The sequence below is a fragment of the Mus pahari genome, chromosome 6 (genome assembly GCF_900095145.1).
Source record: "Mus pahari chromosome 6, PAHARI_EIJ_v1.1, whole genome shotgun sequence".
Lineage (NCBI taxonomy): Eukaryota > Metazoa > Chordata > Mammalia > Rodentia > Muridae > Mus > Mus pahari.
This window is the reverse complement of record NC_034595.1, coordinates 75,788,928-75,803,100: the sequence shown is the minus strand read 5'-3', so window position 1 is coordinate 75,803,100 and position 14,173 is coordinate 75,788,928. Positions and strand designations below refer to the sequence as shown.

The window sequence follows — 14,173 nt, the reverse complement described above, 5'->3', positions numbered from 1 at the left end:
TCTGCTACTATACCAGCTAATTTTATTTTTTAAGACAGTGTCTCACTTTGTCACCCTGACTGGCTTTGGGCTCAGATACCTGCCTCTGTCTCCAGGTGCTGGGACTAAGGCCAACTATAGCTAATTTCTTTACGCAAATAAAACAGGCAAACCTTGAAGCCACTTTAAGCCCTCGGGCCTGGCTCACCCTCCTGTTTTCTCTTGTATGAACACCTACGGCTGACTCAACTGGGGGCAGAGTTCATGCTGGCATGATGCTCATTTGGGAAATGGTGGTGATGAGGAGAAAAGTTGGGTTTCAATTACTTGACACATGCCCGGTGTAACAGCACAGATCTGTAATCTCAGCACACAGGAGGCTGAGACAGGATAGACGGGAGTTGGTAGCTTGGGCTGTCAGTGAGACACATACACAGAATTATATATAGGCAGTAATAACTACCTCCTAAATCTAAGCCACAATGGAAGCTGGTGAGAACAAGGCTAGGAGGCATTAAGAACAAAAGGATGGGGGCTGGAGAGATGGCTCAGAGGATAAGAGCACTGACTGCTCTTCCAGAGGTCCTGAGTTCAAATCCCAGCAATTGCACAGTAGCTCACAACCATCAGTAATGGGATCAGATGTCCTCTTCTGGTACGTTCGAAGACAGCAACAGTATATTCACATACATTAAATAAATAAATATTAAAAGAACAAAAGAAAAACAAAGGACCAAGTTACTTCATAAACCTGGGTTTCAGAAACAATACATGAAGAACAAGGGCTGGTTTTATTTTCCCACAGATCTTTTTAATATAAAACAAAGATAAAACACATCTCAACTCTGCAATCTGCAAGGTTTCTACAAGGTAGGTACTACATAGCAAAAAAGTCTTTAAGAACATTTGGTTGGGAAAACTTTTCTCAGGCTTCTCAGGGAAGCCCAGGCATGGCCAAGCACTAGAGCAGCCCTTGTCTTTTCAGATCCTCATATGTCTTCTTGTTCACAACATTTCCACTGGAGTCTTCATACTCTTCCTGAAAAGGAATGGCTTTCTGTTAGTTCCACAGCAAACTCTGGTTCCCGGAAACCAGCGTTAACTTCACATAGCTTTCTCAACCAGAGCTCCAAGAGGGCACCAAAGCTATTTCTAGATATCCAGAGTGGCGCCAGTTGTGGCTCACCCTTATCCCCACATAGTCTTTCAAGCAACGCCCTGTGTTTGAGGCAAAGAAGCCCAGCAGGGAAGGGCTGACCAAACATAGCACTGTATGTAAAATGGTCCTCAAGCCTGGGTTTTCAACCACAGGCCACTGCAGGAGTCGACAGGGAGGCCAGTCTTGTGCTTCAGGTCTACACTATAGCTTGAAGTGTTCTTGACGCAAAAAAATAGAACTGAAATATTGACAGAATAAAGGAGACTGGGGGCTGGCAAGATGGCTCAGCGGGTAAGAGCACTGACTACTCTTCCAAAGGTCCTGAGTTCAAATACCAACCACATGGTGGCTCACAACCACCTGTAATGAGATCTGACGCCCTCTTCTGGCGCATCTGAAGACAGCTACAGTGTACTTATATATAATAATAAATAAATCTTAAAAAAAAAAAAAAGATTAAAGGAGACTACTGACAATCTCCACAGGACCAGGATGTTACTGCCACTCCTTCAATGTGTGGTAGTCACCTCTGAGACCTGCCGAGACCAACAAGGACACATGCCCACTCTGACCTGATGCTCTCCTCAGAGACCTAAGAGTGACAAGACTTCTTTAGAAATTGTCAGGGTAGCCCAGGAGACTGGCGTCCTTATCCTAGCAGCCTCAGTGGGGAACTGCCTAATGACAAAGACTTAGATGCACGATAGCAGGCTCACAGTCACCCTGTAGACGCTGTCTCATTACACTTGCTAGTGGAGAGGATTTCCTCTGCACGGTGAGGAAGCTGTCACTTGACGCCACACCTCACATGCCTCACACTAGCACCCACCTCGGTGTCAGGCTGCCACCGCTCTGAAGCCTTTTGCAGTTTCAGCTTGGCCCACACTGCAGGATGAGAGATAAGCAGCCATTAGAGCCCACAGTCCACTGGTGCAGGATTACCGCGTTCTCACCCTCACCGCCCCACTCCGTGAAGGTTCCCCTAGTGACTGCCAGCCCCCAAATGGAATTCTGATTTAGAACCACCTGGAGATAAAACTTGAAATATTTGTCATGATTTCACTTTACTGTAAAAGAAACTCTCATAAGGACCTAGAAATCAGGATGACGTTGACACCTGTAACCTCAGCTTTTGGGAGACAGAGGAAGAAGGATCAGGAAGTTTAAAGCTAGCCTTGGCTACAAAGTGAGATTGAGGCCAGTTCGTGCTAAATGAATATCTCTGCCTCGAAAACAAAACAAACAATTACAACAGTAAAAAGGAAACACTCTCAAAAGTCTAGAGAAACTGGGATAAAATGAACAGGATCACAGCTGAGCAGGCATCAGGCATGCATGTCCTGCTTAGGGGTTGGTTTGGTTTGTGTTTTGAGACAGGGTTTCTCTGTGTAGTCCTGGCTGTCCTTGAGCTCAGGCTGGCCTGGAACTCAGAGATCTTGCTCTGCCACCTGAGATCTGGGATTAATGGGGCGTGTTTCCATGCTCAGCCTCTGTCCTGGTTAGTTTTACCTGGGAAGGAGGAATGTCAAGTAGAAAATACCCCATCAGATTGTAAGTACTGCACTTTCTTGACTAGTGACTGACACGGGACGGCTCAGCTCACTGTGGGTGCTGCCACCCCTGGGCAGGTGGTCCTGCAAGGTTTTTTGTTTTTTCGAGACAGGGTTTCTCTGTGTACCCCTGGCTGTCCTGGAACTCACTTTGTAGACCAGGCTGGTCTCGAACTCAGAAATCCTCCTGCCTCTGCCTCCCAAGTGCTGGGATTAAAGGCGTGCACCATCACGCCCAGCTGGTCCTGCAAGTTTTAAGAAAGCAGGCTAAGCAAACTGTGGTGAGCAAGCCTGTAATGGGTGTTCTTCCATGGCCGCTGCCCTGAGTTCCTACCCTGACTTCCCTCAGTGATGGACTGTAACCTGAAAGTGTAAGCCAAATAAACCCTTTCCTTCCCAGGTTGTTTTTAGTTATGTTTATCATAGTAATAGGAAGCAAACTAAGCCATATTACCATCTACACTGACTGCCTTAAAACACAGCCAACATTGTTTGTGTGTGTATGGGCTATGTATACATGTGTGCATCTTTGAATATTCATAATTGCCCATGAGTGATGATGACCTGAGTTTGATTCCTACAACACATGATGGAAGAGGATCTACATGTGCGTGCATGGCCATGTATAGATGTGAGCGCATACAAACGGTACACATGGTAAAGAAATATAAGAAAAAATGTTTTCAAGATAGTTTCTCTGTGTAGCCTTGGCTGTCCTGGAACTCACTCTGCAGACCATGCTGGTCTAGAACTCAGAGATCTGCCTGCCTCTGCCTCCTGTATGCTGGGATTAAAGGTGTGTGCCACCTCCACCACCACCTGGCTCAGAAAAACTTTTTTTTAAAGCATTTGAAATGAAGATTTTCAATTCATTCTATTAACTATGCCTTAATTTCCTATCATCAACTCATAAAGGAAAAATAAAACAGGAAGTTAATTAGGGCCGGTGTGGTGGCTCATACCTGTAATCCCGACACAGAGGAGATTGAGGCCATGACCAGTTCAAAGTGAGTTACAGGACAGTCTGAGCTACAGTCAGATCCCATCTCTCAAACAAGGACAACTTCCAGGGGAATGGCTCAGAAGGCAGAGCCATATAAGCCTAGGTTTCTAGTACCCACATAACGGCCAAGTGTGAGGCACATTGTCTATGCCCTAATGCTGGAGGGGAGGGACAGAACTCTGGAGCTCACTGGCCAGCCAGCCTGGATCAATCAATGGGCTCCAAGTTTGAGAATAGAGTTTATCTCAAAAACTAAGGTGGAGAAAATGTCGGAAGAGTGTTCAGTGGTTAAGAGCACTGGCTGTTCTCCCAGAGGACCAGGGTCCTCTAGCACCCAAATATCAGCTCAAAGCTGCCTGTAACTCTAGTACGAGGGGACTTTGTATATGAGGCACATAGACACACATAAGCAGTGCACCACACATAGATAATAAAATGGAGAGCTAGGTGGCGGCAGCACATACTCTGAGTTTGAGGCCAGCCCTGTCTACAGAGTGAGTTCTAGGACAGTCAAGCTACATTGTGAGACCCTGTCTAAAACAAAACAAAACCCAGTGATAAATAAAACCAACTGTCTGGCTCACATGAAGTGAAACTCAACAGAGAGATGGATGAGGAGGAGTAGGAGCCTGCAGTAAGGTGTCAGAAGCAGAGGCTGCCAGACAAGGTGAAGCGCCTGGCACACATTCCCCTGGCCCTTCCTCCAATGAGTCCTTCGCTGCTGTCACTCTCTTAAGATTCAGGATAATGGCCCTGTTCTAACCCCGGCATAGGGTTCTTTTCAAGGAGATATAATCAGTACTGTTGACTTGCTCACTCCCTTAAAAAATGCAGTAATTATATGTGTGCCTTAGCTCTCTATAGCCACAAGCCCTGCTCTTAGGCCTGGGGAGAGCAGGGTATTAAGAAAGCTGTAGGAGCGGCTACTAAGGTCTGGCTAGGGAATAGTCGGCAAGCTTACTTACAGGAGACAGCATCTTCGATCTGTGTCACATTTGCAAAGTGGGCAGTGTTTGGGATCCCCAAACACCTCATGCCATGAGCATGACGCCACTCCTGGAGGGAAGGAGAGGGACAGCGTGAAACAAGGATGGCTGAGGCAGCACCCACTTCATTCCACCACAGACCCTACCCCAGGGAAAGGCAACACTCCTTCTGGGGTGTGTCTACACAGCGGGCTGTGACTGACGCAGGCTGACACTGCCAAGCAGCGCTGCGCTGTCTCAGGTGGACAAACTTCAGGCTCTAGAGTTAGTGGTGTCAGGGAGGTTCGCCTGAGACTCGTCACTTGGTTGTTAGAGAGAAGCTGGCACAACCCAGAATTCCCTGCAGGGCCGTGAAGGCAGGCTGGCACTTCTGGAGGTTCAGGAGAAAACTGCTGAGCAGGTATCAGGATGGAGAGAGCAGGGAGAGTGAGATGAAGCCACAGCTTCAGCTCTTAGAGAAAGCTAGCCTTACCTTGGACACCATCCCACCCAGCTAAGAAAAGCTCAGAGGCCACTCAGGGACCCAGAGAAAGGCCCCGGGAGCAGCTGGTAACAGGTCTGAGAGGGAAGCTCACGTCACTTGCCATGCGTGTCTAACACGGAATGTCTGTCCATTATGTAACTGTCCTCCAAAAGTGAAGGGCAGAATGCAGCAAAGGTGAGCCCACCGACGAGGTGGTACTCACACACTACTCGAGTCAACAACAGGTTGGTAAATATCAAACCTTAGTTTACTTTTTCCGCAAAGAAGCAAGGGCCCATTTAAAGCTGAAAAAAAATCAAAACTTGCCCAGCCCCCTTTAATAGCAATGTAGAGAAATGACCAAAAGTCAGAAATGATCCAAGATGCTGCAGAAAAACAGCAGGAAAAGATACAAGATCAAGCATGGGAAAGCCAAACCCAAGTTCCACAGCAGAGTGGCAGCACGGCTCCAGAGAGCAGCCCAGGCTCCAGGGCTCCCACAGCCCACAGCTGCTGACACGAGCCTCTGATGCCTTTCAGCTCTGGACACCAGTGGCCCTCACAGGCTGCTCCCGTCTTCTCTTTCTAAAGTGGTGTGTTTCTACTCAGTTCCCAAGAGCACTGGCTCTGAACTCCTTACCGCAAAGTGCCGCTGGAAGGCCTTGGGCCCTCGGTAGGTGTAGTTCCCACAGATCTCACAGTTGTAGTTAATATTCAGGCCGTGGAGCTTGTACAGCCAGTAGGGGATGGGCTAAAGGAAATGACTTCATTAGTTTTCCGAGCTCAGGTGTGCACCCACGATGGACGAGGACAGAGGGACCTGAGAGGCTTACCTTGCCGTCCCAGCCCAGTGGCAGGTTCTTGGGGTTGTAAATGATCTCATTCTCTTCGTCCTCACTTTCGCTCTCACTGATCTGCTCCTCCTCCTCCTCCTCCCGCTCCTCACCTGTCCTGGCTTGCTTGCGCTGTACATTTTCATGAGTGAGCTGTCGCTGTTCCTGAGGTGAGGCATAAAGAAAAAGCAAAATGAAGTCAGAGCACTTAGTACAGGACATGAAGGGACAGTTCCTCTAATTCTTGCTGGCCCCGCACTTCCAAAAATAAGGTTTTGGTTGTAAAATAAGGCTAAGTCAGATCAGCAAGGCGACTCAGGTAGTTTAGTTTAGAAGTCCTTGCCAGGCAGCCTGATGACTGAGTTCAAGCCTGAGAAGCCATGTAACAAGCCGCAGTGGCAACCTCTGTGCTCCCCCAGCACCGTGGGAGCCGGAGACAGGAGAATCGCCTGGAAGTTCATGGGCATACTAGCCTGGAGCATCGAGTGCAGCAGAAACAGGAGAGATGGTACCTCAAACCAAGGAGGAAGGTATGAAGGGCTACCCTTGGTACTTCCTAAGAGACTACAAGAGGAGATTATCCACAGCCACCTTGGTATTGGCCCTCCTCTAGTCTTGCTAGGCTTCACAATTTCAACTCTGGCAAACTGCTGTGTCACGGTACATCACACCTGAAGTGCTGCTGAGTCACCTCTGTCTTGCCTTTTGAGTGCCTACTTCTTGGGTTACCCCCTGAGGCTCAGCAAAGAGCTGCAGTATTCTTGATTTGGCTGTAAGGGGAGACGGGGTTGGGTCTGTTGTCTATGTCTGGCCTGGTAGGAATTGAGCAGCCTTGGGAATATCACCTAACAACACAACAGGAGCCCAAAGGGCCAAGGACTTCAAGAGAACCACATTTTGAGGTGAACTAGTTTACTGCCACTTCCTTATGTGAACATAAAAATAAATAGATAGATAGATAGATAGATAGATCGATCCTTCCTATGGATCCCACCCGGAGCAGCAGCGAGGCTCGAAAAGGCACTTACCCCGAGAATCTCCACATATTCATAGATCTGGGCTTCCAGGAAAGCAATGTCTTTGTTCCTCTCGGTGTCTCTGAGAACACAAACACACTGTATCAATTAAGGGTTTTTTGCACCTAAAGCTTTATTCTCTGTCAGGAACACTTTCTGTGTGACCAAATTAAGACAGTCTCAAGCAGGGAGCGACGCCACACAAGGCAGCCCCTCTGCTTACGTCCTGAGTTTAGCTCTTAGAAGCCAGGGTGTCTCCTCTGGACTTTCGTATACAGTGAATGACCTGCTAAGACCACTTCAACTGTCCTGTACCACTATAATTTACAAAGGAACGCAGTACATAGGAAGCCCTGACAGCAAGTAATGATACAAAGTCCTAACTCAGCTGCTCTGCAACTGCAAGGAAGGCCAGTTTGGGCAATTCCCCAAGTCCTTGCAAAAATCAGAGTAACGAGCCGGGCGTGGTGGCGCATGCCTTTAATCCCAGCACTCGGGAGGCAGAGGCAGGCGGATTTCTGAGTTCGAGGACAGCCTGGTCTACAAAGTGAGTTCCAGGACAGCCAGGACTACACAGAGAAACCCTGTCTCGAAAAAACAACAACAACAAAAAAAATCAGAGTAACAACCATTTTCCAGGCTTGTTATATCAAATTAGGGGAAAAAAAAAAAAGGCAAACCAAAAGCCAATACCCTGTGCAAGTATGCAGCTCATAAATATATCCAGCGGCCACTAGTAAAAGTAAAGGAGAAAAAAGTCTAGCTCAGGGTGCCCTTAGACCGGTGACCTAGACCAGTGCCATCCAGTCCTCCTGGGAACAGCTTTCTCCTGTAGCAGAAGGGAACGGATGCAGAGCCCACAGCAGACACTCTGTAGAGAGAGGCTAAGTGGGAGGTCTCTAACAATCCCTCCCCTTAGCTCAGCTAACCCCATGAAGAAGAGGCAGAGAGAGTCTATGAGCCAGGGGAGCCAGGAGAGCAGGAGAACAAAGGCCCCCTGAGTCCTCGACAAAGCAGGGCGGCTGAGCTCAGAGACTGAAGCAGCACGCACAGGGCCTGCATGGGGCTGCACCAGGTCCTCTTGGCACATAGTACAGCTATCCGCTTAGGATTTTTAGGGGACCCCTGACTGTGCGAATGAGGGGGGTCTCTGAGTCTTGTGTCTGCTCTTGGGACTCCTTTCCTTCTGTTGGGCTGCCACGCCCAACTTCACTATCATAGTTTTTGCTTCACCTCAGTATAGTTTATTTTGTTTGGCAGTTATCTCTTAGAAACCTACTCTTCTCTCATAAGAGACAGAAAGGGAGTGAAACTGAAGGGGAGGGGAGAAGAGGTGGGAAGATCTAGGAGGGATAGAGGGAGGGCAAACTATAATCAGGATAAACTGTAGGAGACAATAATCTAAATCAATAAAAGAAAAAATTCTATTTAAAAAGAAAGAAAGAAAGAAAGAAAGAAAGAAAGAAAGAAAGAAAGAAAGAAAGAGAGAAAGAAAGTGTGATTATTAGCTGGGTTTAATGGTGCTCTCCTTTAATCCCAGCACTGGGGAGACAGAGGCAGGTGGATGTCTATGAGTTTTAAGCCAGTTTGGTCTACATAGTACAGCCAGAGCTACACAGTGAGACCCTATTTCAAAAAACAACAAAATGCAAAACAAAACAAAACAAACACACAAACCCAGGCATGGTATCACATGCCTACGAGAGCATCCTTTTGGAGTTGGGGGTAAAAGGGTCACTGCCAAGGGGGAAGCTGAAGGTCCTGCCCAGATACTAGCACATCTGAGGCCAAGCTGAGTTATGGGAGCGCCTGTCTTAGAGGGGAAAGTAAAGCAAAAGAAGTAGAAAGCAGACTCCACGGGAAAAAATGTAGAACCAGAGTGGAGTGAATCAGCTACTCACCTTTTTGTGCCCTTTGACTTGGGATTTTTGGCAAACAGAGAGGTGTCGAGTGACTCCAAAGACTTTCCTTTGGTGCTGAAGAGCCTCTGAGCTCGCTCTTCTAGGGTCCTAAGGAGGTAAGAGGTACAGATTATCTTTTTTTCTTTTTAAAAGACACTTACTATTGTAGACCAGGCTGGTCTCAGACTCACAGACTTTCCTGTCCTCTCAATATTGGGGTTAAAGGCATTCACCACCATGCACTGCACAAAATGATTTTCAGTTTGAGGTAATCAAAAAACAAAATCAGAGCCACTTAGAGGATCATCTAAACACACAGTCACTAGGATTTCTGATAGCAAAACCAGGTTCTTACCCACCACACTTCAGGCCCAAAGCCAACAGTGCAGATTTCAACCTGTCCAGACCCAGGGATGCCAACTCCTAGAAAAGAGAAATCAGTTACAACACAACACGATCAGCTTTCTCCCCAGGCAAGACTACATCCTACAGTCAACCCTAGCTTTCAGTTCCCAAAGACTGACTACTGCCACGTCTAGATTCAGCCAAACCGGGAAGGCAGCATTCAGTGGCTCTCTGTAGGAAGACTATTCATAGCAGTATTTTTTGCAGAGATGGGAACTGAACTCGGAACCTCACACATGCTAGACAAATACCCCACCAACTGAACTCTTGTCTCTAGCTCCTTGTTTTGGAATTACTGACTGTGTTTGGAGACAGATCTTACTCTAAAGTTAGCCTCAAATTCACAGCAATTTTCCTGCCTCAGCTTCCCTCTGATTTTCTTTTTTTTTTTTTGAGACAGGGTTTCTCTGTAAAGTTCTGGCTGTCCTGGAACTCACTTTGTAGGCCAGGCTGGCCTCAGAAATCCCGCCTGCCTCTGTCTCCCAAGTACTGGGATTAAAGGCGTGCGCCACCACCGCCCGGCCCTCTGACTTTCTAAACCCTATGATATCGTATCACAGATCTCTGGAATCTAGTTTCAGAGATGTTAAAAGGTGATCTTTCCATATTCCTTGTACACGCCTGCCCACAGAAGTGGTATTGTGACAAGTCTAAGATCCTGAATATAGGAGAGCAGGCAGTCCCTCTGAAGGATGGCCAGGGCTAGTGAGATGTCACAGTAAGATTTGATCCCCAGGACTCAGACGGTGGAAGGGGAGAAGCGGCTCCCACAACTCATCATCTCCACATGTGCACTGTGGCACATGCAGAGACATGCCCTCTCCTACACAATACATTTACGGCTGCCACCACCGTCAGAAAGGAAGACAGCCAAGCAAGAGGAGTGTCATTAGTGTCATAGAACATACCTCCCAGGAGGAGAATGCGGAGAGGTCGAGATGGGCTCCCGCGTGAGTCAGGGCGCTGCTTGTCTCTTTCTGGCGGAATAGGAAGTTTATTAAGATCCAGGCTAATAAGAAGAATGAAGGTAAAGGAGCTATCTAACTTCCCAGGACTGTCTGGTCCCTTTCTTTAATCACATTTACAAATAATGATCAATTCATACAGAGGTGGAGAAAAAAAGTATCAGACAGCTAGTTTTCTTTCTGAAAGCTCAAGTTTATCAACAGAAGTAAAAACTACAAATTTGGGCTGAAGAGATGGCTCAGTGGTTAAGACCACTGACTGCTCTTCCAGAGTTCCTGAGTTTAATTCCCAGCAACCACATGGTGGCTCACAACCATCTGAAATGGGATCTGATGTCCTCTTCTGGTATGTCTGAAGACAGCTACAGTGTACTCATGTAAATAAAATAAACAAACAATTCTTAAAAGCAAACATAGATTCTAATCATACAAACTGATCAGATTTTGGTCAGGAGTCACAGAACAATCAGGATGTTTGTTAAAAATCCTAGGTCCCATCAGGCGTGGTGGCGCACGCCTTTAATCCCAGCACTCGGGAGGCAGAGGCAGGCAGATTTCTGAGTTCGAGGCCAGCCTGATCTACAGAGTGAGTTTCAGGACAGCCAGGGCTATAGAGAGAAACCTTGTCTCGAAAAACCAAAAAAAAAACCTAGGTCCCGAGCAATGTCTAGTGGGTCCTGACAAATCCTGTTCACATGTACAAAGAATATCCAGCATCAGGGTGGAGCTGCTCCTGAAGGACTGTCATCCAACGTCTTGAAGCAGAGACTCAGGATTAAAATAATGAGTTCACTTCCCTGGCATGGATAACCTCACTGAAGCTTACCGGCCATCCAGGAAAGGTGCCATTATCCCACTTCTTCTCAAAGTCAGTCTGAATCTTCCCAAAGAGCTCATTCTGATCCTGAAGGGGCTTCACTCTATCTGTGTAATCCTGTAGGTACTCCAGCAGCATCTCCAGGTATCTGCAGAGAACCATGCAACAAGGAAGCCATCGTAGCAAGGAAGCAATTCGACCTGTGACATACTGCTATGCCCTGCAAACCATACTTAATTTCTAGTAATAGTTGGTAAAGTAACACTCATACCATTCGTGTGTGTGTGTGTGTGTGTGTGTGTGTATCACGAGAGCACGCCTGCTCATTTGTACTTGCAGAATTAGAACTGAAGGCCTATGGCTGCTCTGTACCTGAGCCATATTCCCAGCCCACTACTAATTTTTAAATGAGTTTTATTTTTTTCTTCAAACTACTATTTAAATTCTGACCTTCCCTACCTCTTTTTATCCAAGATTTAATGCCAAATACTAGGTCTTAATTAACTCACTGAAGAGAGTCAGGTAACCATACCATGAGAAGGACCAAGCTTGGGGAACATTCATGAGAAGTGTGGTTGATAACTGACCCAAGCACATCACTTAGCCTAGAAACTTTCCCCATTAAACTCCAAGACCGCAGAGGTCCCCAAACAGACTTCTTTCTAAATCACACAAAATTAAGGAAGGCATGTGTTAAGACCAGATGTTTCCATAAATACCTCTGTCCATAACCAGAACATCCCAAATGTTTATCTTCTGAACAGGGTCTCATTACGTATCCCTGAATGACTTGGAACTCACTATGTAGACCAGCTGAATTCAGTGACCCACCTGCCCTTTTCCTCTTGGGAGTGCTAGGGTTAAAGGCTTGCATCACCATGACAGCATCACAAATATTTCTTTTTTTTTTTTTTTAGTTTTTCGAGATAGGGTTTCTCTGTGTAGCCCTGGCTGTCCTCGAACTCAGAAATCTGCCTGCCTCTGCCTCCCGAGTGCTGGGATTAAAGGCGTGCGCCACCACGCCCTACTAAATATTTCTAAGACATAGCACTCAGCATCCTTATCTTCTGATAAACCCAAAAGTCATTCATGTCCAGTATTCAGACAACGAGAGCCACAACCCTGACCTCAAGCCCCCAATGAAATCCGAAATGAAACGGCCCGGAGCCTGAGTGCCCGGAACCTGAGTGCCCGGAGCCTGAGTGCCCGGAGCCTGAGTGCCCGGAGCCTGAGTGCCCGGAGCCTGAGTGCCCGGAGCCTGAGTGCCTACCTCTTGTACTCTGCGTTCTTCCTTTCTTTAGGAATGTCAAATAGCTGGTCAAAGATGGACAGGTATGTGATGTAATCCAGCTTCTGAAACGAGGAAGCAAATCAGAGAGTCAGGGGCTAAGTCAGCTCACCTTCAAAACGTCAGGTCAGGGCTGGAGATGGCTCAGGGGATAAAGGTGCTTGCCACCAAACACAAAGATCTGAGTTGTATTTCAGAGGCGCACACTATGGAAGGAGAGGACCCCCATATTTGAAGGCCACCACACACATACTTTTGTTTTTAAATCAAGGTCCACATTGAGCGCTCTCTGACCAAGTATCGAGGCTTGGCTCACATTAGGGCTTTCCTTCCTGCCTTACAATCCCTAAGGATCTGATTCTACTGAAGCAAGTAACTGAAGCGAGTACAAGATTGCCGAACGTGAAACCGACTCTACAAGATCAAGTTAACAAACATTAATCCTAATAAGACCTGGGTTGGATATTCAGGGTGGGCCAGGCCCACCTAAAGATTTTTGCCATTCTAAAATAAGGTCTTGAAAGGTTGCTGTGTTAATCCACACAGCACTTATTGGGCATCTCTGAACCACATATGGAGGTGCAGACGAGGACAAGGTACCTTCCTGCAGAGCTTCAAGGCTAACAGCTGAACTTGGGGACATTTCCTCATCAGGAACTTTTTCCTTTTCTTTTGAAACAAGGTTTCACAGAGATGCTTCTGCCTCTAACACCTGAGTGCTTTGGTTAAAGGAGTGCCACCATGCCCCACCTATGAACTTACTATTAAACTTCCTAGTGACCCGAGACTGTCATTTTAAACCTTGTCACTGAACAAACAACACCTGAAGGATCAGATACCTCATGTCTCACATATGTCATACTGAGTGCCTAACACAGAACACTGGAAGGATTTATGTGTTTAGAAACGTGCCAGGCGTGGTGGCACATACGGTTATTCTCAGCACTCAGAAGGCAGAGGCAGGCAGAACTCTGTTAATTTCAAAGCCAGACTGGTCTATATAGTAAGTTCCAAGATAGCCATGGCTACACAGAGAAACCCTGTCTCAGAAAACAAACAAGCAAACAAACAAAGAAACGAGGTATTTATCTTTGTGCAGAGAGATGGTTCTGTGAACCAAGTGCTCACAGTGTGAGTACAAGAACCTAAGACACGTCCTCAGCCTCCGTGTAAAAGCTGGACACGTGGGACATACCCAGAAGCCCAGTGATAGACAGGCAGAGATCCTGGGGGATCACTAGCCGGCCAGCATAGTTGAAAGGATGAACTCCAGGTCTAGTGAGGGACCCTGTCTCAAAAAATAAGGTGGCAGGACCTTACTGGTAAGAGCACTTTATGCTCTTGCAGAAGACCCAGGTTCCCAGGACCCATATGGTGGCTCACAGTTATGTGTAAAGAAACTACAGTTCCAGGGGATCTAGCTCCCTCTTTGGCCTCTAAGGGCACCAGGCATACACATGGTGCAGAAACATGCAGGCAAAACACTCTTAAAAAAGAAGTACATAAAATAATCTATTTTTTTAAGAAGGTAGAAGACAGGCAGTGGTAGCACTAGTCCCAGCACTCGGGAGGCAGAGGTAGGTTCATCTCTTGAGTTTGAGGCCAGCCTGGTCTACAGAGTGAGTTCCAGGGCAGCCAGGCCTATAAACACCATCTTAAAAAACCAAAACCCAAGAACAATAAGGTGCAGAGCAAAGGAGAAAGACACCACTGCTGACATCTGGCTTCTACACACACTCCCAGGAGCACCCCATCCCTGACATCTGGCTTCTACACACACTCCCAGGAGCACCCCATCCCTGACATCT

General features: G+C 47.0%; 1 protein-coding gene across 1 annotated transcript in view; it reads right to left on the bottom strand.

Moving 5' to 3' along the window:
* Positions 1-768: 768 nt before the first annotated feature.
* Positions 769-14,173, bottom strand: part of Sf3a3 (splicing factor 3a subunit 3) — an 18,736-nt gene continuing 5,331 nt past the window's right edge. The window contains exons 6-16 of the mRNA XM_029540395.1: positions 12,348-12,450; positions 11,087-11,225; positions 10,204-10,272; positions 9,246-9,313; positions 8,891-8,998; positions 7,002-7,071; positions 5,974-6,138; positions 5,781-5,891; positions 4,657-4,747; positions 1,968-2,023; positions 769-1,018 (exon numbers count right to left, since the gene is read on the bottom strand). Of these exons, the coding sequence (XP_029396255.1) occupies positions 941-1,018; positions 1,968-2,023; positions 4,657-4,747; positions 5,781-5,891; positions 5,974-6,138; positions 7,002-7,071; positions 8,891-8,998; positions 9,246-9,313; positions 10,204-10,272; positions 11,087-11,225; positions 12,348-12,450 (1,058 nt within the window). The 3' untranslated portion in view covers positions 769-940. The remainder of the gene's footprint in view (positions 1,019-1,967; positions 2,024-4,656; positions 4,748-5,780; positions 5,892-5,973; positions 6,139-7,001; positions 7,072-8,890; positions 8,999-9,245; positions 9,314-10,203; positions 10,273-11,086; positions 11,226-12,347; positions 12,451-14,173) is intronic.